The sequence below is a fragment of the Mya arenaria genome, chromosome 7, assembly GCF_026914265.1.
Source record: "Mya arenaria isolate MELC-2E11 chromosome 7, ASM2691426v1".
NCBI classification, from domain to species: Eukaryota; Metazoa; Mollusca; class Bivalvia; order Myida; family Myidae; genus Mya; species Mya arenaria.
Window position 1 is genome coordinate 63,950,114 of NC_069128.1, and position 22,991 is coordinate 63,973,104.

At 36.0% G+C, this 22,991-nt stretch overlaps 1 protein-coding gene across 7 annotated transcripts in view; it reads left to right on the plus strand.

Annotated features, from left to right (window-relative positions):
* LOC128240241 (rho guanine nucleotide exchange factor 28-like) overlaps positions 1-22,991 on the plus strand; it is a 115,922-nt gene that overhangs the window by 57,384 nt on the left and 35,547 nt on the right. For 5 of the 7 annotated variants that reach the window (XM_052956775.1, XM_052956779.1, XM_052956777.1 and 2 more), the window contains 9 exons: positions 6,199-6,374; positions 7,054-7,145; positions 8,093-8,240; positions 9,122-9,149; positions 9,771-9,815; positions 12,207-12,329; positions 14,114-14,225; positions 16,904-17,039; positions 17,663-17,733. In XM_052956775.1, coding sequence (XP_052812735.1) covers positions 6,199-6,374; positions 7,054-7,145; positions 8,093-8,240; positions 9,122-9,149; positions 9,771-9,815; positions 12,207-12,329; positions 14,114-14,225; positions 16,904-17,039; positions 17,663-17,733 — 931 coding nt within the window. The remainder of the gene's footprint in view (positions 1-6,198; positions 6,375-7,053; positions 7,146-8,092; positions 8,241-9,121; positions 9,150-9,770; positions 9,816-12,206; positions 12,330-14,113; positions 14,226-16,903; positions 17,040-17,662; positions 17,734-22,991) is intronic. The other 2 variants (XM_052956778.1, XM_052956781.1) reach the window with 2 other exon arrangements.

Genomic DNA, 22,991 nt, shown 5'->3' on the forward strand with positions numbered 1-22,991 from the left:
CGTTAATTACAAAATGTTTTTTGTTGGGGAATTGATCCAGTTGAACTTGTGGTAAACCATATGGCAGAGGATGTCTTTGAGAGGAGATTGTATTCACAGTTTATAAGAAAACAGAAGAAATCAATCATTGGAAAATTGGTTAATTTATTTCTCAGATATGCGTTTGATTTGGAGAAGGGGTGCTATCTAGAAACATTAGCTGGTACTGATGATTTTAAATACTGAGAACCATTTGGATGATTCTTGTTTTTGATGAACGGCTGCCAGACTCTTGGTTTTGAGATAACACTTTAGATGATATTACAGTTAAACTGCGATCATTCAAGGACACTGGTATCTGAGCATAAACCTCTGAGTGATACTAGGTTTCCAAAGACTCAAGCTTCCATTTTAGTTACTTGTAATGACTTACAATGTATTTTCAAAGTTTGAAGTCGTCATACCGGTTGTTTGCTTTTCGGGGAAAATGTGTAAAACTAATATGACCTTAAGGTTACATCATAAAGTATTGTGCATGATTTGTGTATTTTGGACCGGCCATCAGGTGCTCGAGTCATTGACTTATTGAGGTTTAGTTTATGAGTATATTTTATATGAAAATAGAAGGAATAATGATTGAAACTTATAAGCCTCGACTGCAACCGATCATTTGTGCTCCAATGATTACCTGCTCGAATGATCACAGTTTTTCTGTATAATTATTTTATGTATCATGTAAGGCCAAAACAGGTGCAGATAACATACAATTCTGTCCTTAGCTAATTGTCCTTTTGGTGTTTTGATGCAGTTTTTAATAGAGTTATTGTCCTTTTGTTAGAGTTATATTGTACAGTATACTCTATATAATTATGATGACTCCAGATGAAACGAATATAATGAAACTTCAGAAATAAAAAAGATCTGGGCCTGATTTTATTACCTCTGTATTTACATTTTATTATTAACAAACCTTCCAAAATGTGTATGCTTCTTCCATAAAATTAATATTAATGATGTTTTTTATCATCACCAAGACAAAGTGCCTGTGGATTAATTATTCCTAAATTTTAAATTTTGCCAGAGTTATGGCCCTTGGCTATTTCAGAACTGTAATTTGTTTGCCATTATTAGATAGCATTGGTCTAGGGACTATCAGATTTCTTTAATGATTAAAAAGAGATTAGTGTTTGCTTTTGGTTGTAACTTTTTTGTTGTTAGTATTGATCGACATTCAAGTTTGCTTCAAATTTTAATCCAGAAGAGCCCTTGAATGGGCTTCTTAAAAGCCAGTTTTGCTTCTTCGGCAGGGGGCTTTGTCCCCTTTTAATCACATTGGCGGCCTTAAGTTGACCCCCCCCCCCCTCCCCCAGGGCCAGCAGCCAGGTCAACTACATCCATGTATGTCATTTTCAACATAAACCACCTGTAAAATTTGAACATGCAATAGATCTTTAAAAACATTACATATATGATGTGTACATACAAAGCATCATCTAAATATCTTTAAAACGATAACATACTTGATGTTTCAAAATTACAGAATAAATGTGTTGTATGGAATCAGTAATTTTCACAAAATCAGCTGTTATCAAAAGATTGATCATGGGGGAAATAGCCCTAGACAGTTCCTGGCAGATCTTGGCATATTGCAAACTTTCTATGGGTCTACCTGCGGCTACCTACATCAGAACTGACACGGAAACCAGCACAATCTCTGTTGGTCTTAAATTTTTGATGTATGAAAATGGTGTCTGATATATTGATTTAAAAATGGCAGTAGAAGTATGTAAGCCCTCTGATTTTCACAGAAAGAAATGTGCAGGTACTAGTATTTGTCATACTGCGGCCTGTGGATGACATCTTCATTGTGCAAAAACAGTACTGTTGACCAGAAACCTTTAAAGAAATTGAAATGAAACTGTTAAGTTATTTGAAGCAAGTTCCATCACTTTTTGCTAAAATGCTTGTAGAATTATGCCTCGTGATTTACTTGATTTACATGGAAAAACAGACAAGCATTCGCACCTGCTTGTTGTGGTCTAAATTGGCATGTAGCTGCTTCGAAAATTGAAACAACACATGCGCAGTAAGGTTATTCAATAAGCAAACTAAATGAAGCTTAAAAGCATTATGTAAATTACAAACACTTTCATTCACAGAACTTCTTAAATGTAAAGAAAATCCTGAAAGATCCTTGAAAAGATTGTGGTAATTTCCTAGAGGGCTGTATATTCTGGCATCAGTGTCTGAAAGTTATCGGAGCGACAGACAGGAGGGGAAGACAGGATACCAGTGATGGATCTGTTACGGAGATAACATCTTATTTTAGGCCACATACAATTTTTCTTTAGATTCTTGTCATGGATTTAAGCTTGTCTATTTTTTTTAAAGAAAAACAGGTATTGTTATGTAAGCCTTTGAGTCGGCATCTACCTCATTGTGCAAAAACTGTATCCTTGGACACAACTGAAGAACCATTGATGATATTTAAATTAAACTTGGCATACATCCTGACAGAGACAATACTCACATATATGGTGACAAGGCCCATAACTCTGGCTTCTTGACAGAGACAATACTCACACGTATGGCAAGGCCCATAACTCTGACTTCTTGACAGAGACAATACTCACATGTGTATGGCAAGGCCCATAACTCTGGCTTCTTGACAAAGACAATACTCGCATGTGTATGGCAAGGCCCATAACTCTGCCTTCTTGACAGAGACAATACTCACATGTATGGCAAGGCCCATAAATCTGGCTTCTTGACAGAGACAATACTCACATGTGTATGGCAAGGCCCATAACTCTAGCTTCTTGACGTAGATAATACTCACATGTATGGCAAGGCCCATAACTCTGGCTTCTTGACTTAGACAGTACTCACATGTGTATGGCAAGGCCCATAACTCTGCCTTCTTGACAGAGACAATACTCACATATATGGCAAGGCCCATTACTCTGGCTTCTTGACAGACAATACTCACATGTATGGCAAGGCCCATAACTCTGCCTTCTTGACAGAGACAATACTCACATGTATTGCAAAGCCCATAACTCTGGCTTCTTGACAGAGACAATACTCATATGTATGGCAAGGCCCATAACTCTGCCTTCTTTTCAAATATTGACCTTTTCTTACCGAGGCTGATTTTTTTGATTACTACAACATCGATGCTAGGGGTTCAGATATTGGCGAGAGAGGATGAAAAGCTATAATTATTATTTCATCGGCTGTACGGAGATTACCCAATCACTTACACACAGAAAGCTATCTTTAGTTTACATTATTTCCTCACTGGGGGTTCCCGTAATACTGCCTTCATTTTGATCACATTTCCTTGTCTTTAATGGCTTTAAAGTAGTAAAGAATGAAAAGTATTGTTCAAATTGTTGTATTTTTTTTTTTTTTAGTTTGTCTGTTTATGAAGAAAATTGGTTGAGTTATTTTCAAAGCCTGGGTGTTGTTGTTAAGTATGTTGTAGCAAGGTAAGTTTGGCTTCGATTATTTTCAAGTTATTCCCCCTCTTTGACTGAGAAAAGTCCCCCACCAGAGATGATTGGTGGCATTTGCTCCATGGCACTATTATTGTTAAGAATACAACCTACATTTACAGCCAATGGTATTTCAAATAGGCAATTATTAAGTACTAGGCTAAATCATGAAGAATTTCGGGGATGTTTAAAGGTCCGCCCACTGCCACTCATCTGATACACAATCCCTGTGTGAGATTTTGCATTTACAATGTGTCAGCCAATGATGTTGTATTCTAATTCAGTTAGATGACCTGAATTAAAATCTAAATGATTAAGAAGGGTGCATTTGATACATTCACTCTGCCCATTCTTTATCATTAAGATTTTAATTCACATGATCTAAATGTCATTAGAATCATCGTGAAACACTCAAACTAGAACTATTCAAGATATTCCCATTAAACTAATGGAACATTGTTGTTGGCAGTGCAAATATACACATGTGTATAGCAAATTAGATAACTTTGAACATATAATTATGTTTTGAGTATTGACCCTTGGTCAAATTTAATAAACAACAGGAGCCTCAGCATTCACTGAGGTTCTCTGGTTGGAAGAAGGAAGCAATGGTTTAAACTGACTTGTTTTAAAATGATTGTCAAAGAAGTAGTTGCAACATTATAATTTTATTAATCTATGTATATATTGTTGACCAAGAATTTGGTCAGCCGGGGGATTATGCTTGGGACGACTTTGCAAGAATTCAGTCTGCTTACTGAACAACCCAAGGCGATAGTTTACGAAAGTATGCTTCAATTTGTGTCCTTCCCCTAGCCTGTCATTGAAGTTTAATTAAAACTCGTAGCTTTGAAAAATATATCACATTAACCCTGCAGTTTTCAGAATCTGTAGATGAATGAAAAATGATACCGATCTGCAAAATGCAATTTTTTAACATCTGTTTGCCAAACTACTGCATTTTGCCAAAGTTTGATTTGTAATGTTTACTTGCAGATCTGGATTCCTTAGTTTATGTCTTATAGATGCAATTGAGCAGTTTATGAGTCAAACTTACGTCACGACATACAATTATTTTGAACAGAAAGCTATACCTGTATGAATTTTGATTAAAAGCCTCTCATATAGCCAGTAAGGAAAAGCGATTTATTCCAATTCAAGATCCTTTGAGTGTGTTTTTCACTTATTTTCTGTCTGGTTTTGTTGTTTTCTAAGTGTCAAAGCTGTCAATCATTGTTGTGAATAGTTTTGCATAATAAACATTCTAATAATTGTTTTGCAAAAGTTTTCATCTGCATTTTAACCTATTATTTGTGAAAGTTGAATTTCAGCATAATTTATGATACTTCAGTGCATAGAAGCAAGTTTCAACATTTAGGATTTTGCCGATTATATTAAATGTTGATAAGTTGTCTCAAGGTTATATTTCAGCATATTAATACTTCAGTGCAAAGAAGCAAATTATAAGTAGCAACATTTAGGATGTTGCCAATTATATAAAACGTTGATAAGTTGTCCAAAGGTTGTATTTTGGTTAGTTTGGAAATTCAAGAGATTTGATTGGTCAATTTGTATCCAATTATTACTATAGACCATTCTATAAATGTTTTAGTTAACTTTGACACTGACCATCACTCCTAAGGCAGAGTAAAACACTGACCATCTTTGTAGGCAGAGTAAAACACTGACCATCACTGTGGGCAGAATAAAACACTGACCATTACTATAGGCATATTTAAACACTGACCATCACTACAGGCAGAATAAAACACTGACCATCACCGGAGGCAGAGTAAAACACTGACCGTCACTGTAGGCTGAATAAAACACTCACCATCAATGTAGGTAAAGAAAAACACTGACTATCACTGTAGGCAGAGTAAAACACTGACCATCACTGTTAAGGCAGAATTAAACACTGACCATCACTGTAGGCAGAATAAAACACTGACCATCACTGTAGGCAGAATAAAACACTAACCATCACTGAAGGCATAGTAAAACACTGACCATCACTGTACGCCAAATAAAACACTGACCATCACTGTAGGTAGAGTAAAACACTGACCATCACTGAAGGCAGAATAAAACACTGACCATCACTGTAGGAAGAATAAAACACTGACCATCACTGTACGCCAAATAAAACACTGACCATTACTGTACGCCAAATAAAACACTGACCATCACTGTAGGCAGAGTAAAACACTGACCATCACTGTATGCAGAATAAAACACTGACCATCACTGTCCGTCAAATAAAACACTGACCATCACTGTACACCAAATAAAACACTGACCATCACTGTAGGTAAAGAAAAACACTGACTATCACTGTAGGCAGAGTAAAACACTGACCATCACTGTAAGCAGAGTAAAACACTGACCATCACTGAAGGCAGAGTAAAATACTGACCATCACTGTACGCCAAATAAAACACTGACCATCACTGAAGGCAGAGTAAAACACTGACCATCACTGTAGGCCGAATAAAACACTCACCATCACTGTAGGCAGAATAAAACACTGACCATCACTGTTAAGGCAGAATTAATCACTGACCATCACTGTAGGCGAAATAAAACACCTGCCATCATTCTAGGCAGAGTAAAACACTGACCATTACTGCAGGCAGAATAGAACACTGACTGTTATGCCTTTAAGGGTTGAATAATAATTTGATTTTATCATGCTCAATTATGTCCCTTTATCTATTTCCAGTGTTAATCTGTTGCCGGCAGAGGAAGACACGGATGAAGACTCGTTCCCAAGTCGAGAAGACGTGTCAGGGTCCGATGGCAATCTCAGTGGGGGAGGGGATTCATACCGACGCCATCTGAAGAGTGATGGGGATGCGATGGTTACCCAGAGGAGGCGCATTTTGCAAAATGGGGAAAGTAGGAAAATTTGTTCATTCTTCTGAAAGCTGATCTGTTTTTTTGAAGGGAAAACAGTCGAGGTATTTTCATATTTTAAGTTAGGGTTCTCAATAAGTTTCGGTTGAATTATCTCTAATAATGAAGTAACCAACCTGCTACTACTTATTGTACTTACGAAATTTGAACCGGCCCAATTGCCATTTGAACCGACTATTTTGGCCGGCAGTTGGTTCTTATTGAGTTCTAGTGGGTGACCAGAAATGGAACATAAGGGGAAAAGGAAACCATATTGGGTTAGAGCGAAGTTCGAACATGAATATGGTTTCCTGCTGTCCTTTTATACCATATCGGGTCAGCTATAAACCTTGTAACATATAAATCACATCAATAACCTGTTTAAATTGATCAAGAAGCCAACTCTATAAGGGAAATAATTATTTCTTGGTATCGGAAACGGACACCATTTTGGTATCTATATTAAGATTAGTGACCTAATATGGATAAATATGTGGACACCGTGTGACCTGTTCTGGACCAATGGCGTTGCGTCATTCATGTTAGAGGCGTGATATTGTATTGAACTGAGTGCTGATGTCATGGTAACCAGACTTGGTACAGTGTACATGTATTTTGTAAGTGTCGCTATTGTTTACGAAGTTGGTATAAATAGCTAACACGGTATTGTTGACTGTTTCAGCTGATGTGAATGTTCGGGGTAAGGAAAACAACGTTCGGTACAGCGCGGACGTCGAGACTATGATGAGAAATGCCAAAGTCAGAGAACTTCAGGTAAACAACTAAAGGGAGGCTATCAACGGATGAGAGTGATCTAGTTGTATAGGTGTCCGCCCAAGAGGTTGTGGGGTTGATCCCTACCATGGGTACTTTCTCACGGCCTCTCAAAATGAACACCAGTACTGGTTTCTTCCCAGGAAAAGGACTCGACAGTGATTCTATAAGCTATCAGCTTTCGTCACAATCGAGCTAAAAGAAATTTAAGTTTACATTAAGTAAAGGGAAGCTATCACAATAAATAAGTTTTATATGTTAAAGGCCATCTAGCCATGAGCTATTCGTTCACATACAGCAAATAACATTGTCATGTATATTGATCTGATCATAAGTTAAATAAGCAATTTAAGTCTCAAGGTGATAGTGGGAGTGGTCTTGTGATAAAGGTTTCCCCCCCCTGCCCAAGATGTTGTGGGTTTGTCCCCACCAGGGGTACTTTCTCATGGCCTATCAAAAGAACACCCATACTGGTTTCTGCCCAGGAAATCAACTCGAGGGTGATTTATGTCAGCTTTTAGATGTTTTCACCATCAAGCTAAATGGAATAGTAGAAACTAAGTGATAATTAAATAATATCAAAAAGTCATGTCGACATCAGCTTGTATGGCAGGCGCCCATTGTAAGCCCTGCTTAACAGGATCACGGCTGAGGTCCCATGGGTCAGCACTCCGTTTACCACCTTGAGGCGATGTTGGGGGTGTCCCATGGAGATGGGGGTGTCCCCTTATCAAAGTGTCCCATGGGAAAACTCGGAACCAGAATGTACAATCCTAGCCTTCTTTCTTGTGTCACTACTCCAGTAGCTACCTTGTGGCAATGTCCGGGGCATCCCATGCAGAGGGTAGTCCTTAGTTTGCACTGCCCAAGAGAGGGGGTTTCCCCTTATCAACTTGTTCTATGGGAAATGTTGAAACCAGAATGTACATTCTTTACCTTCTTTCTAGGGTCACCACTCCGGTAGCCACCTCGAGGCGATGTCAAGTGTTTCCCGTGGTGATGGGCGTATCTTATCGGCACTGCCGCATGGTAAAATCACCAAGGCTCTCAGTATGTCCTCGATACCGGCTGCAACCAACGCTGACAAAACCAAGGGTATAGTAATTTCATTGAGTTACAAGTGCATCTTAACATTGATTTTATTGATGCTGGAAGAAAGGGTTATATTCACTTACGCCTTGAGTCTGAGTGTAAGACTCAGACTCAGAAAAGTAAAATTTTAGTTATGTTGTAGAAATGCTATTGTAGGAGCAAAGATGCTTAAATTCGTTCCACCTATTACAAAATAATCTGTTCTACAATCTAACAGACAATATTTGTAAAAAAATGTTATATGATAGATATTTTGAAACAATTAGTAAGAAATTAGTAAGAAATCAGCTTTTCTTAGTCTGAGTCTGAGTCGCATATTCAGACTCAAGACCTTAGTGAATATGGACCTACATGTCATGTTTAACCTCTTAATCAGAAGCAGACATGGAATTTTTTAATTGTTAAAATTTATTTGAATACCATAATAATGGTAAATATTTATATAGCTGACCAAAAAAATTTTTTTTCTAGATTTTCTTACAATCCTAACAATTCCTAACTTAAGTTGATTTCTTAGAATTTTTCATATTCAAATTAAAAGAAATGTATAAGTGTTTTTAACATTAATGAATCTTTTATTCAATAAAGGACAATTAGAATAACGTATTTTGGAAATTCTTTATTTTTTAATTCATAAGTTAGGAAATGACTCAAGAAGTTTCATGAATACGCCCCTGGTCAGCAAACGCCCCTGGTCAGCAAACACCCCTGGTCAGCAAAGTAAAAACGCTTCACAGCTTTTATATGTAATCTTAAATAGTTGGGAGAAGGTACATGATTTGAAACAATGATATTGATGTTTTTAAATTAATTGATTTTATCTTTCTAATAATTACAGATATTTTCATGTTATTTATGGATTAAACATGTTTGTTTGATTTTAGGTTCCGGGCTTAAGGGCAATGATAAAGCGTAAGTGTTTTGATTGATGCGTTTTCCTATAATTATATTTGAAATGTGTCAAACATGATTTTAGATTTTAGATTTGAATGCACCGCTGGCTTTGCTTGGAGCATTTAACCGCATTTATAGTTATGGGAGTGTTTCCACTTTTACTGTGTGTAAAATATATATTTCACCATTTTTATATATTAAACCAAAAGTATATTTAATTCCCTTATACTCTTTTTAGACTAGTTTCATGTCCAGTAGAAGATTGTTTTAAATTTGTGAGGGATACATTTTCGGACTTCATATTTAGTATTTAAAACTTCACTAAATAATATTTGAAAAACCTATGATGTTTAATAAAAGCAAATTGTATTATCAATTTAAGACGGCTTGAATATTAGCCGAAATTGTCAAACACAAATTTGATAACAAATGTCCTCTACACTTACTTAACGTAACATTTAGATATTTTTTATTCCCATATAGTCTGTCACTCTGTATAATTTATATGTAGCTAATTACTAATTTAATCCTTACATAAAAAATACAAGTACCATTTGAGTTCGTAGAATTTTGCTAGACGTAGAATTTTGCTAGACGATGTTCCCATACAAACGCTTATAGTAAATAGCCGTTTTTCAGGACCCCTTCATATCTCCTTATACAAAAGCTAATAGCTGAACATGAGTGAGTTTTCCATTCCTGACCTCAGTTTTGTTTAATCCTTGTCACGATCATATTCGTTTGGATTGCATTTAATATCATCTTGTTCATACCCACAAATTCTCTTCCTTGGAATGTTTTGTTCTTTTGAGATATAAGTTATGTCTAATTTGGTTTGTTTACTTCTACCGTACTTCTTATTGTAAGCTTCAGTTCAACTTTATTGATGTTTTGTCTATTTCTGAACGTATTAGCTTGTCTGATCATTTTCATAGAAATGAGCTTAGATATTGTCATAGCGCTTGTATTGTTTGAGTGGGATGGGGTATTCTTGTACAAAACCATACAAATATTCACTCTAATGATACATAGTACACAATATGCGTCTATCTTTACAAGCTCACAACAAAATATTGAGTTTAAAAAAAACAACAAACGAATATCAGAAATTATGTTGAAAGTTTATAATGCAACATAAAAATATACTTTGCACAAACTGAGCTATGCAGCTATAAGCTTTCAAAAAGATTTTCTTATTACTTAGAAATATCAATTAAAAAATATGATTGTATGATATGTGCGGTTATAAGATGGTCAGATAATGTATAACAGGGCAAAAAACTCTTAGCCCCTTTCAACAAAGATCATAAGGCTTCAGATCATAAATTTCCAAGTGTACCCTTTTTATGCCCCCACAAAGTGGCGGCATATAGGGTTGCCCTTGTCCGTACGTACGTCTGTCCGTCTGTCTGTCTGTCTGTCTGTCTGTACGTACGTACGTCCCGAAGATTGTTTCCGATCTAATTCTTGAAAAACGTTTGTCCAATCCTCACCAAACTTTAAACACATGTTTGTGACCATAATATCTTGATCAAGTTCGATAGTCATGGAAATCGCTTTAGTCATTTAGGAGTTACGGCCCTTTTTTGCCAAAAATACTTCAAAAATATATGTTTCCAATCTAATTCTTGAAAACTGTTTGTCCAATCCTCACCAAACTTTAAACACATGTTTGTGACCATAATATCTTGATCAAGTTCGATAGTCATGGAAATCGCTTTAGTCATTTAGGAGTTACGGCCCTTTTTTGCCAAAAATACTTCAAAAATATATGTTTCCAATCTAATTCTTGAAAAGTATGTGTCCAATGTGGATCCAACAAGTTTTTTCCTGCCTGAATGGCGCCATATAACCTATACAGTCTTGCCGTAAAACCCAACTCAACTCAACTTATCCTATATGTGCAGATTATCCTGAATAATCATTATGGCTTATTTTCTGTGACAAAAAATCGAAGTGGGGTCCTATGGACACATTTCTAGTTTTGACATTAACTGCGTTTAGATAAAAATATAAGGAAATTTATCGAATAGATTTTGCCTGTAACTTTACGTGGGTACCTGACCACTCTTAAGCAGGGTAAGGTTTACAACTAAGATAATCTTATTAAAATGGGGGTCCATGCTTAAGATAATTCTAGATGAGCTTAGAAAAACAGACAAGCGTTGCCTTTTGCTTTTGGTTCTCTTGTTTTAGGTCACACAGTGGTTTGTTTTCTGTTGACTTACATGTACCTCATTCTTCTGCGTTCGATCTCGTTCTTTGAAAGTTAAATATAACATGTTAATGAAGTTCACACCACCTGCACGGCATAACTCTGGTTTTACAAATATTCCTCGAGTCCGTATTTGATTTGAAACAAACAGCCCTGAAATTAACCCCATAAAAAGCTGTTATAATTGTCAATGTTAAACTAAATTAAACAAGCAGGTTTCTAGAATAATCAATTTAGAATGTATTTACATAGTAATTTGATGTTGTCACAATTTGTATATTATGCAACAATTAAATGGACTTGGTTTGAGTTATAATTACCGTACTACACCTATTTAACACCCCTGTCTTCATAAATAATAATCTTAATAAATTCTCACATGATAAAGATCATATAGTGTAAACCAAATAAACAACAAACGATGACAAGCAGTAATAGGTTTTACAGCAAATACAATGTATTAAAATGGGAAATATGTCTTCTCTAGTGATGTGTTTCAGGGTCATGGGTTCCTCTACCAGTTGAAACCCATTGGCTCGATATAGCTTGGCTCAATTTTCTTGTTGGCTCGAACTTGATGTAAAGAACTGATTTATGTTCACTTTTTGTAAGCATTCCCGCTTGACTCGATATTTGCTAGACTTGAAGTTATAATTTTGGACGGTCCCTTGGATATTGAGCCAACAGGTTTTGACTGTAGTAACATTTCTTTTATATCATGTAGAACATATCTAATTTCATGCCAAAAATTGATTATTCAAAAAAGAACGATAACACCGATTTCTGCTAGTCATGGTTGCAATATAACAATTTAATAACCCACAGCACACATGTATGGCTTTGTTTGTATTGCGTTGTAGTGCGCAGTTTCACGACAGCAATGAGCCCTTGGAGGAGGAGAATGGCTTTCCCGTGCAGCACGTGCAAACTAAAACACCAAATAAGCAAAAACCTCAACTCTCTCTCTTAGATTTCCTTAATGAGTAAGTGGGTTACTTTTAATAACTTTGCTCTCATAGTGCACTGTTTACGGGTATAAAGGTGTTATTTAGCTAACTTTTTCATGTGGGTATCTGGATGCTTCAATATAAGACTTAGTGTTACAATTTTGGATGTTTTGGGCTATAAATAAGTCAGGCTTGAAGAAGAAGAGTTTTCCAATTGACCAACAAAATTGCAGTGTTGGCATCACCTTGCAGGAGTGTAGCTACACCAGAATTGATTTGCAGGCCCAGTTGGCTGGGGTGGGGTGGGGGAGGGGGGTCAGCTTACACATGCTTTAAATATTCCCATTCACCAACAAGTCAAAATTGTAGTGTTGGCATTCCCTTGCAGAAGCAATGTTAGACCAGAATGGATGTTTTAGCCCAACTATTTAACGTGGTTTACGGGGGCAAACTATCTCTGCGAGTTTCATCAATCGTGGCAGGATGTGCTTAGATGAATTTCCACAATTTCTTGGAATAAAGTACAAGAAAAAAAAAACATTAAAAAAGATTGGCTTATATTCTTACCTGAACCATATATTTCCTACCCCTTGAGTATTAAATGCATTTTTGGACTTATTAAAAATAATTTTTTTGAAAATCATGTGCAACCCCGGACCTTAAGTACCTTTGGGATGGATATACACCAGTGCCTTATGGTGCTATTGTTTTACATTATTATTAGATTATCAGAAAATTTATCAGGTTTGTTATGACTTTTGAAGTCATACTCTAGTTTTTTGTCCTCAAAAATTTGCGCTGAAATAATTGCAGTTGGCTGTACTTAAAGAACTTTGAGTGAGAATGCCACAGAATGCGGGCACAAACAGTTGATAACTGTCTGGCTGAATCTTGATTCAGCTGAAAGTACAAACAAAAAATACACCCATTTATATAATATTGGCATGGAGCTTTTCCCAGGACACATTAGGAGTCTGTAGTTTGAATGATAAGAATGTAAAAGCATGTATCAATAGAAGGGGGACAATTTAATTCAAAAGTGTGTTTAAGTTTCAATGTGGTATTTGACCCTGATCCTGTATGCTGGTTAACAGTTGTTGATATTTAGTTAAACCAAATGTAAATAGGTGCATGAAATGCTCTGAAAGACATCTACTTCAAAAAGAAAAAAACAGCTAGAAACAGCTTATTCAGGGATGTGATTTGTTCGTGTATTTGCGGAATTCAGGAATTCAGGAGATCTTATAGCCCCAGAGACCAAAAATACATATAAAAACTGATTAAAAAAGGTTGCTTATGGTTATTTTATTTGTCGTTAGTATTGACACTCAGTTTTCTTCAAATTTGAAGGAGATGTTTGAGGGCTTTTAAAAAAAAGCCAGTTAAATGCTGCTAGTAAATCACCCTCTTTGACGCCCATTGGGGGCCTTAAGCACACCAAAAACCCAGGCATCGCCAAAATGGTTTCATCTCTATTGAAGCAACGTTCATTCTACCATTCTATGGCCACTTGTCCATCATAACTATGATCGTTAACAAAACAAAACAACATCACTATCATTATTCAATAATTGACTGAGAGTTTTCTTAGCTTGTAACACATTGTGTCATTATCGTTGGCAATTTAAATACAAACATGTTGGGCATTTCTTGGAAACCTGGCATGATATTCACATGAAAATGTATTCTTTGACTGCAATACATTGAATGAAATAAATTGTGCAAATCCAATCAATTCCACTTTCAATATTTGTTAATATATGTCCCTTGTTCAGCCCCTTCACTTTCCACCATTTCAGATTAATTTTGGAATATTTCAGCTCGTCCAATTTCACAGACTCGGGTCTGAGTTCCCCGAAACAGAAGGAGGAGAAAAAACCAAAGAAGCCCGGAGTCTTCTCCCGATTCCACTCAAGCTACAGAATCAAAAAGGTAAAGGGAATTTTTGAAATTTAATGAAAATTTTTGTTTTTTGGAAGAAATAAATGGATTGTCAGTTTTTGGCAATTCCAAAGAGAAAAAAAGATAATAGAAATAAAACAACAACTTATATTTTAGCACCTATGGATGTCTCATACTGTAAGTCATAATTTATTGCATGTTTCCTTCAAACAAGAGGTTTGATGGCCTAATTTATGATAATTTTGTTCTTTGGTAACCCAGACATTGATCAATTTTTTTATGTTATCCGCTTTGTTGTCCTGTGATGTTGTGTTTGTCTTGTTCAGTTTCTGTTGGATTTTGATTCTTGTTTCTTTAAACCTAAGCTCATTGTTAAATCTCCGACTGCAGTGTTTGTCCCTGTAGTTTCAAATGTAGACTGGGCTTCTAAACTTACTGACCAGACTAGTTCGAAACAAGGCAGATTGACACGTATACCCATGGTGATAAATATAGAATAAGTTTGGCATGATTAAACCTTAAACCGGGATTGAGAGCTTTTAACCTCAGACTCTTGTACAGATGTAAAGTCTGAAATTGTGGGGTTAGAGAGCGGGGTGCACTCTGGGAGCAAACTAAGAAAGTATGCCATCTTCCCAAAGCATACCAAGAGAGCATGGTTTTTCATGGAGTTAACTTCGACTTCTAGTCATCCCAAAATAATATTTAGCCATTTATGTCTGAAATAGTGCATTCAAGTGCAAATTGTTTCTTGGATATTTACACAAGTAAATAAACTTGAACAATTTTTAGATGGGGAACATGCCATGTGCACCCCTATCTTAATCTACATGTGATAACCACAAAATTATATCTATTAAAATTCAGCTTCTAACTTCCAAGGATTTTGCCATTTTCTTTAAAGCAAAAATATTCCTTGGTGAAAAACAACAAACTCGTCATAATGTACAAGTATTACGTGACCTTGTTTAATTACATGTAGGTCTTGTAGGTCTTACGCAGACAGATGTTAAGATATAGGAACATTTACATAATTATCATTAGTGTCGCTCATAGTTAGAAAAGGTCTTCCAAATCTGTTCAAGTTGTATTTCTCTCTTATATTCCTCAGTTATTTCTTGCCAACTTGTCATGTTCTCTTAAGTTCAACCTTTTAATGATACATTGAGTTTCAACACAGATGTTTGTAAGGTACAGAATAACTTTTTTGCTGTAGTACATAAACCAAGTTTTCTGTTGAAAGTTGCACTCTCACAGATTAATTTTTTTGACAACTTTTTTATGTTTTGTCTTGGAATGAGTTATTTTTTGCGTAAACTTGTGGAAACCAATGATAGAAGACTGCTGACAAAAGATCAGATTGTAGTTTTTCATTTCTGTTTAAAGTAGTTTTTCATTTCTGTTTAAAGTAGTTTTTCATTTATGTTCGAAAATTTATGTGTTACTTACGCTTCAAAAAATTAAAATCTGCAGTTTCCCAAACAATTGAGATCTGTTATATTTTGAGTTATCTTATATGACCGAATTGAAGGCATTGATGCAAAATAAGTCAATTATCTTTTGAAATGTTAACTGTCTGTGAGAATGCAGCTTTAGGGTTTCAGTTATGCACTAGTCATTTGTAACCACGCCCCCCCCCCCCCCCCCAGGGGAATAGCGGGGACTTTGACTTTCGGTCCAGCCAACCCCGGGTAAAATCCCTGCCCTGTGGGGATGAACAAATGGTAAAATCCCCGCCAAATGCCCCCACACCCCAGGGACCCTAGGTTAGGCCCATTCCCCGCTATATTTTTGCGAAGACAAAACCACTGCATTCACCCGGCACTGTGGGGCCACCTGGAAGGTAAAAACATGGCCAATTTCCCCGGCTATCCCCGGTATACCCCAGGACTTGGGGGGCCTGTGGTTACAATTGATTGGTGCATTATGCACTTTTCAAGATTTCTGTATTAGGTTACATCAATACCTGAATGTTGTACATGAGTGCTAATTGATGAAGATAATTACATTGTAAATTTTGTTCAAGAATTTCCAATGTCAGTGCTCTAGATTTGGATGGCTTATTTCTAGTTTTGATCGCCTTGTTCACTTACATTCACCTATCTTTAAGGAGGTCACTGGTTAAAGGAGCTTTTCTGTTATTTCAAAGAAAAAAAGACAAGGTATGTGATGGCCCCTGTGTCGTTGTTGTCAGCGGCAGCATTTGCAAACTTGTCATGCAAAACTTGAACCTCAACTTGGGCCATTACTCAAAGATTGTTCAAGATAATTTAAATGAAACTTGGTACACATGTTGCCAAAAACAGTCATAATGCTCACGCTCTGCAAGGCCCATAACTCTTACCTAAATAATGATTGAGTTATATCCCTTGTTAGATTGATGAAAAAACAGATGAACATTTGTGTTAAATGCATGACGCTGAAGTTCCTCGAAAATTGAAAGAAAAAGAAAAAGAAATAACCTTGCTGATATTCCACAGTTAGACATTTACTTGAACATATATGAATAATCTAATTCTTAATAAATTGCGAAGAGCTAAATATAAGTATCATTTGCAAAACTGAAAATTGTGCCCATTTAGAACTATAATTTTTTGTAAGTTTTTATAATAGTAATTTTTTGAAACTTGTAAGCTTAAAATTCATTGGCTTTCTATGGCCTTATTACATGAACACCCACAGTTCCTTAATTCCTGATCTTGTTTCAGAACAAAGAGAAGGAGGGAAAGGAGAACAAACTTCGTGCCGCATCCCATCGCTTTGTGCAAGTCAGCTTCAGTAACGCCACGACCTGTGACGTCTGCCGAAAACCTCTCATAAACAAACCTGCTTCAAGTTGCCAAAGTAAGTATCGATTGTCAAGGTTTTTTTTCAATTATTTAGAGAAAGAAGGACTTAATCAATTATCTGATATTTACCTTAAAGTAAGTAAGTTTTTCTAGCCCAGATAAACAAAAATGTTCATTTATGTTTAATTTTGCAAAAATGATCATGACAAGTTTTTCTTTACTTACTGGTTAAAATATTTTGTTTATTTTTGTTTATCTTAATCATTAAATCAGTAATTGTTGAGTATATCCGGGCTCTGAATTTAGTGGTTTGATAAAATAAAAATAAATACTATCCATTTTAGTCTTTGGCGCGCATGTCTCTATATACTAACCATTGTGCATGCATTTTCGTTTAAAAGGCACTAAATCCAACAAATTACGGCATGGAACATTGGTGGTCATTTTTGCTAAAAAAAAATTTGATCAAAAACGATTCCATTGACAGAGTCATGGGGGTAAACACTAAAATTATATGTTTTTCAAAATCATAGTACATTTGATTTTGTATGTGCTAAATTTATGGAAAGGAGTCCATAGTGGATTGTTATTGCAGCTTCATTTGATCAACTGTAATAGTGTGATAATCTTTGTCTATAGATTATGAAGCTTTGATATGATGTTTTCCCTTTATTTCAGCTTGCCTTTTAAACGTTCATGACAGTTCCTGTAAGGAGCACATAACTGCCTGTGATAAATCAAAACTTAAGGTAAGCCAAGTACTGTTTATCTCCCTTTGTTGTAACTAATCACACAAGGTATTTCATGGTAAGTCTTTGCTTATAGTATGACTATATATATTTGATTAGCTTGTTTTAGCTGTTATTGAAGAAATGTTTTTGAGGAATTGCCTTGGTGTTGTTGTCAAAATCGACAGGATAAAAACTTTCAGCTTGACCATAAATAAAATATGTTTGTTTCGGGTTTCATGCCCCCAAAAATAGGGTAGGTAGGTTGGATAATTTTAGGGACTTTTACAATTTTTTCATGAGGCGAATTTATACAATCATTATTAGCATCACTTTAAAAACCAAAAGAATTTTGATCAACAGATACAATACATACTATGTACAGCACGGCCCATAATGCTGGATTAATTGATCATAATTGTGAAGTTATGCTGCTTTTTGGGGGGTACTGAAAAACAAACAGAGGAGCATTGGGGTTCCCTCTGTGTCTCTTGTTTGTATGCTTAATATGGAGTGATTTTTGGTTAGTGTAAAAAATAAGCAATGAATAAATGCTCCATGTGCACTGGCATTGAAAAAAATGCGGCTTTCAAATAAAATATAACTTTATGGTATAACTTCATAATTTAGAATAATCGACCTGCACTAGCAGTGTATTTCGCCAAATATTTATTGTTATTTTATTACCATAAACACTTAATGGTCGTTTAATTGGAATAAAATGGAGAAAAAAATTGTGCACCTAATTGCTTTCTGGCTTACCACCTCATTGGCAAAGTAATGTTTAAAGCACAGTGAATTATCTTGTGAAATCACAATTTAACATAGGTTTGTTTTGCGCTTAATGTACTTAATAATTGGATTTTGACAGGTACCCTGTTATAAAGGTGTAGTAATGATTATGTCATTGTAATTTATGGAAAGCCAAGACACTTTACAAATTAGTACAATAGGAAATGCAAGAAGATTGTATCTTAAGACAGGTTAATAAAGAGTTAACATTATCTGGCCTTGACCTTAGTTAGCAAAGCTGTATGGGTCATTAAAGTCAGTTTTGTATATAAGCTTTACTATGGGTATTTTGTGTTCATGATAAACAAAAAAAATTATAATGTTGCCGAATTTGGTGATTTAGTGATTTGGTATAACAAGAGGGCAAATTTAGTGATTTGGAAATCTGCATGACGAATTTGGTGATTTGGTAAACGGAATATGGCGAATTAATTGATCAAGGTGAATTTAGTGATTTGTTGAACCAGCATGGTGAATTTACTGAATTGGTAAGCAAGCACAGCGGAAAATAAACACTGAAATCAATTCATGTGGATCAAGCTGTTTAATCTTGTAATTTGCATAAAAGGCTAGAGATTAGCATGTTGAAATTTGACTGATAACAATGTCCTTTAAAGATGGGGAGCTCTTCATTGCCCCATGATTTAAGGTAAAAATGGTCCTAATTTAGTACTTCCTGTCTCATTCCCTTGCTAAAGGTGGCAAATAAACAGTAAACTGATAAAAGGACTGCATTGCCAAAACTGAGTAAAAGGAATATTTGTCAAAGTGATTTGAATCTTATCGTTAATCTCAGATCAAAATTTGCAACACATGAAAATCCAGGATTTAAATGAAAATTGGGGTATTTAGACTGGTTATTAACTTCTAATGTATAACTGCCCCGCTTTCACCTGCTTGGGAAGTAACTTAAGAAGTAAAACAAACACTCAGCAGGTTTAAACTTTTGTCATAAGATTTTGATATTGATAGTGAATTGGATATAATTGTGATTTACCTGTGTTGTATACACGAGTATTGGACATTTAAAATGAATCGATCATGAACTTTGTCGGGCTGATATAATCTGGAATAATTTATGATAAATCAAACACATGAATACATAAAAGTAGTTGGCTTTTCATTATCATTATCATGCTTACTTTGATCAGGATTGGACATACTTAAAAAAAATCTTTGAAATTCTATGAAAAATATGATACAATAATTGGGATATAACTGGCAAAGCTTAACAAAGGATATAAATCAGAAAAATGGAAATGTGCTGGATTTACTTACAAGTGGGATTGTTTATGTAATATTGATCAATCAAGATCAGATCATGTATTGAGAAACTTGTGAAGTTTTATGTTATTAAAAGGCCTTAAGGAGTTTTGGTAAATAAATACACAGTATGTATATGGCTGAGTGACTATAAGCGAGCATTTGACAGCTGTGACCCATAACTGTGTAGTGTGCACAGATAACTTGATACTCCTGCCATAGTATACTATCTCTCAAACCTACTTTGTAAGTGCCTGACACAGGCTCTTATACAGGTGATTTTAATTGTTTTCCGTGGTTTAAGAGAAACAATTAACGGGACTCATACAAGGAGACTCACTGTTACCAGTTCTGTTTTAAGATATTCAGATTATTTGGATCAATGAAGAAACCACTGATTTGTGTTTGTGATGAAAAATGGAAGGTGACATTAACTGAATACCAGCTTGTATGAATGTATGAAAGAACTTGTATTAAACCTGAACAGGAGATAACTTTGGTAGCAGATGCAAGAGGAATCATTCATATGAGGAAGTGTTATTGATGTTGGATAGTCATTTCAGTAATATTATATCACCTTAAATAACTTCCACCACACGTGTGTCGGGCATTAAGGTGCCTGCTGGGAAAGTCTGCTGTTTTCATAACCGCGCTAATGTCATTGTATTGATTTTCCTGTGAAGTTTGTTAAACAATGGACTGTGGAATAATATTGATTTGGAATGTCAATACCTTCTGCCATAACTGGTTAGCAAATTAATAAGAATTATTCCAACTATGTTATCTCTATGTTCTATGTGCATGTAGGGCTTGATATAAACACTTGAGAATTAAATCGCCAGTCAAGATAGCGATCTGTGCTGTGAATGGAGTTAATTCGGTGACACCCACAACGGAATTCCTGAAGATCAGTATTAAACCCCTCTTTTGAATAATCCCACTGTAAAATGTTTCAAATCAGGAGTACATGTAGTGATGTGTCTAATTCTTTTGGAAAAGTGACAAAGGACGTAATGCTTCAACTTGCTACTTGTATGGTAAGGTTGTGATGCTAGATTTGTGCTTTTTATGGATGGTCAGACCATCAAGATGACGGATCAGTATTATTACAACTGCCTAGTCCCAGATGCCATCCAAGGCAAGTCCAGGATTGGGGCAAGTGGGGAGGAGTCCCCTCCTCCCCCTCCACCTAGACCTCCAAGATCTCAGGCCACCTACAGCGCCCACAACAGCCCCCAACCTTACACTCAAGTTCAACATGTAGGACTTGAGAAGCACAGGCCAAGAGATCATTCATTACCTAACTCTGAACAGCATGGAGTAAGAGATTTCTTGCCTGAGGCAAGGAGTAGAGGGTCGGAAGTTTCGCCCAAGTGGTTTCAGGATAGTGCAGGTCGAATATACAATGACCTTGAAAGTGGTCAGAGTCAAAGTCCAAAATATAACCATGGAAGGTCAAAAAGTTTTCAGTATGGATCAGAGTATGAGTTAACTGCACAAAGTGCTCCGAATTACTCAAATTTATCACCAGTAGTGTCACCGAAGTGGAACAAAGTGACGAACCAATTTAATTCCCCGCCGTATGATCCGAACATGTCTGTAGCCAGTGAGCCCACCCCGTCAATGACAGAAATGTCCCCTCGTTTGCCAGATAGGTCACCAAGGAGACACACAATAGACGCTAACATGCCTCTCCCTCTTAGACTATCATCCGCTGAGAATTCCCCTGCTCTGCCTGCAAAAAGTCATGCACGGCATGGCTCTAGTGTGGATGAGTATTCCTCTGGATCGTTTAAGGAGCTTGCCCCTGGAGTACCTAAGAGTACCCCCAGGTCTGCAGGGTTTGAGTACTCGCCTTCATACGAGTACCCTCAGTCCTCACCCCGCAAACAAGAGTGCCTTCAGGTGGGTTAGGTCAAACCGATTTATTTACTTATTTTATTTTAGACTGTTATTCACTTCATCATACCTGTTTCTGGGTTTGTTTCCTTGATAACAAAAACAAAGCTCATGCTCATTTTAAGTGACCATGAGAAAGTGTGCCTTGTTTGGCTCAACCCACAATCTTTTGGGTGTGGGGCTTATGAGTCTGTCATTAATCTGTTGTAATTTACTTATAACTGAAGGAAATTAAAGACAAAAATCAATGAGGATATTTTCAATGTATCAATCATGATTATATCACACATGACCTTGATCCTGCTGTGCCTGCCAATGGCTTCTATCAGGACATCAATAAAAATGTTGCAGTCATCAGAGCCCTTGAGCAGTTTGTGAACCACTCCTCAATGTTAGCTTGATCCACATAATGCTGATATGAGGCTAATATGATTCATTCTCAAGTCCATAAAAACCAGTAGTTGCATCTTTTTTGAGCAGCCAAGAAACAATTAACTCTTGTGGGGCTTGAACCTACAAACTATTTGGTGGGTGGGTGGGTGTTAGGGGGAGACACCCATACAACCTCCTGGAGACCACTTACCTTCAGCTACCGCTGCATGTTATGTAACAGGGCTTTTTCTATAGTACCCACGGGTCCGACTATCGGACCCATTCCCAAAGCAAAATATAAGATATTTTTCCCAATTTTCAGAAAAAAATCCCAATCAAAATAAAAAATTTTTTTTTTAGAAAGTCTTTTTACATGTACTGGATCATTTTCAACATCATATCAATTATGTGATGTTAAGTTTTTTTGATAATTGAATTCGGAAATCATTCATTTTCATCACATTCAGATATCTGTATAAAATATTATCTGTCATGATCGATTTATTGCAATAGATATTTACACCCAAAGATTGATATTTCAGCCATTTAAGGTATTTTAAAGGGAAATAAACTAACATAAAACCATTTCCTAATTCGCTGGAGACTAGACAGCTTTTTCTTTTAACTGTAAAATTTCCCAATTTCGGCATTTTCACAACGCAAAATTTCCCAAAATGTCAAGGGTCTTTTTCCCAAATTGGGCAGAAAAAGCCCTGTGTAATGAATGCTTGTCCATATCCAGTGTGAGAACACCATAAAGGTTATCATCAAACAATTAACTGAATTATGCAAATATTTAGTCCACTTGATAACATTGTCTCAATAATTAATTGTTGTCCTGTATTTAGATGTTGAATCATCCTTGGTATATTCAATGAATGTGTATCTGGATAATAACCAGCCATGATTATGAGGGGCATGATTAGGAATGAATCTGGAGCATTAGACTAGCT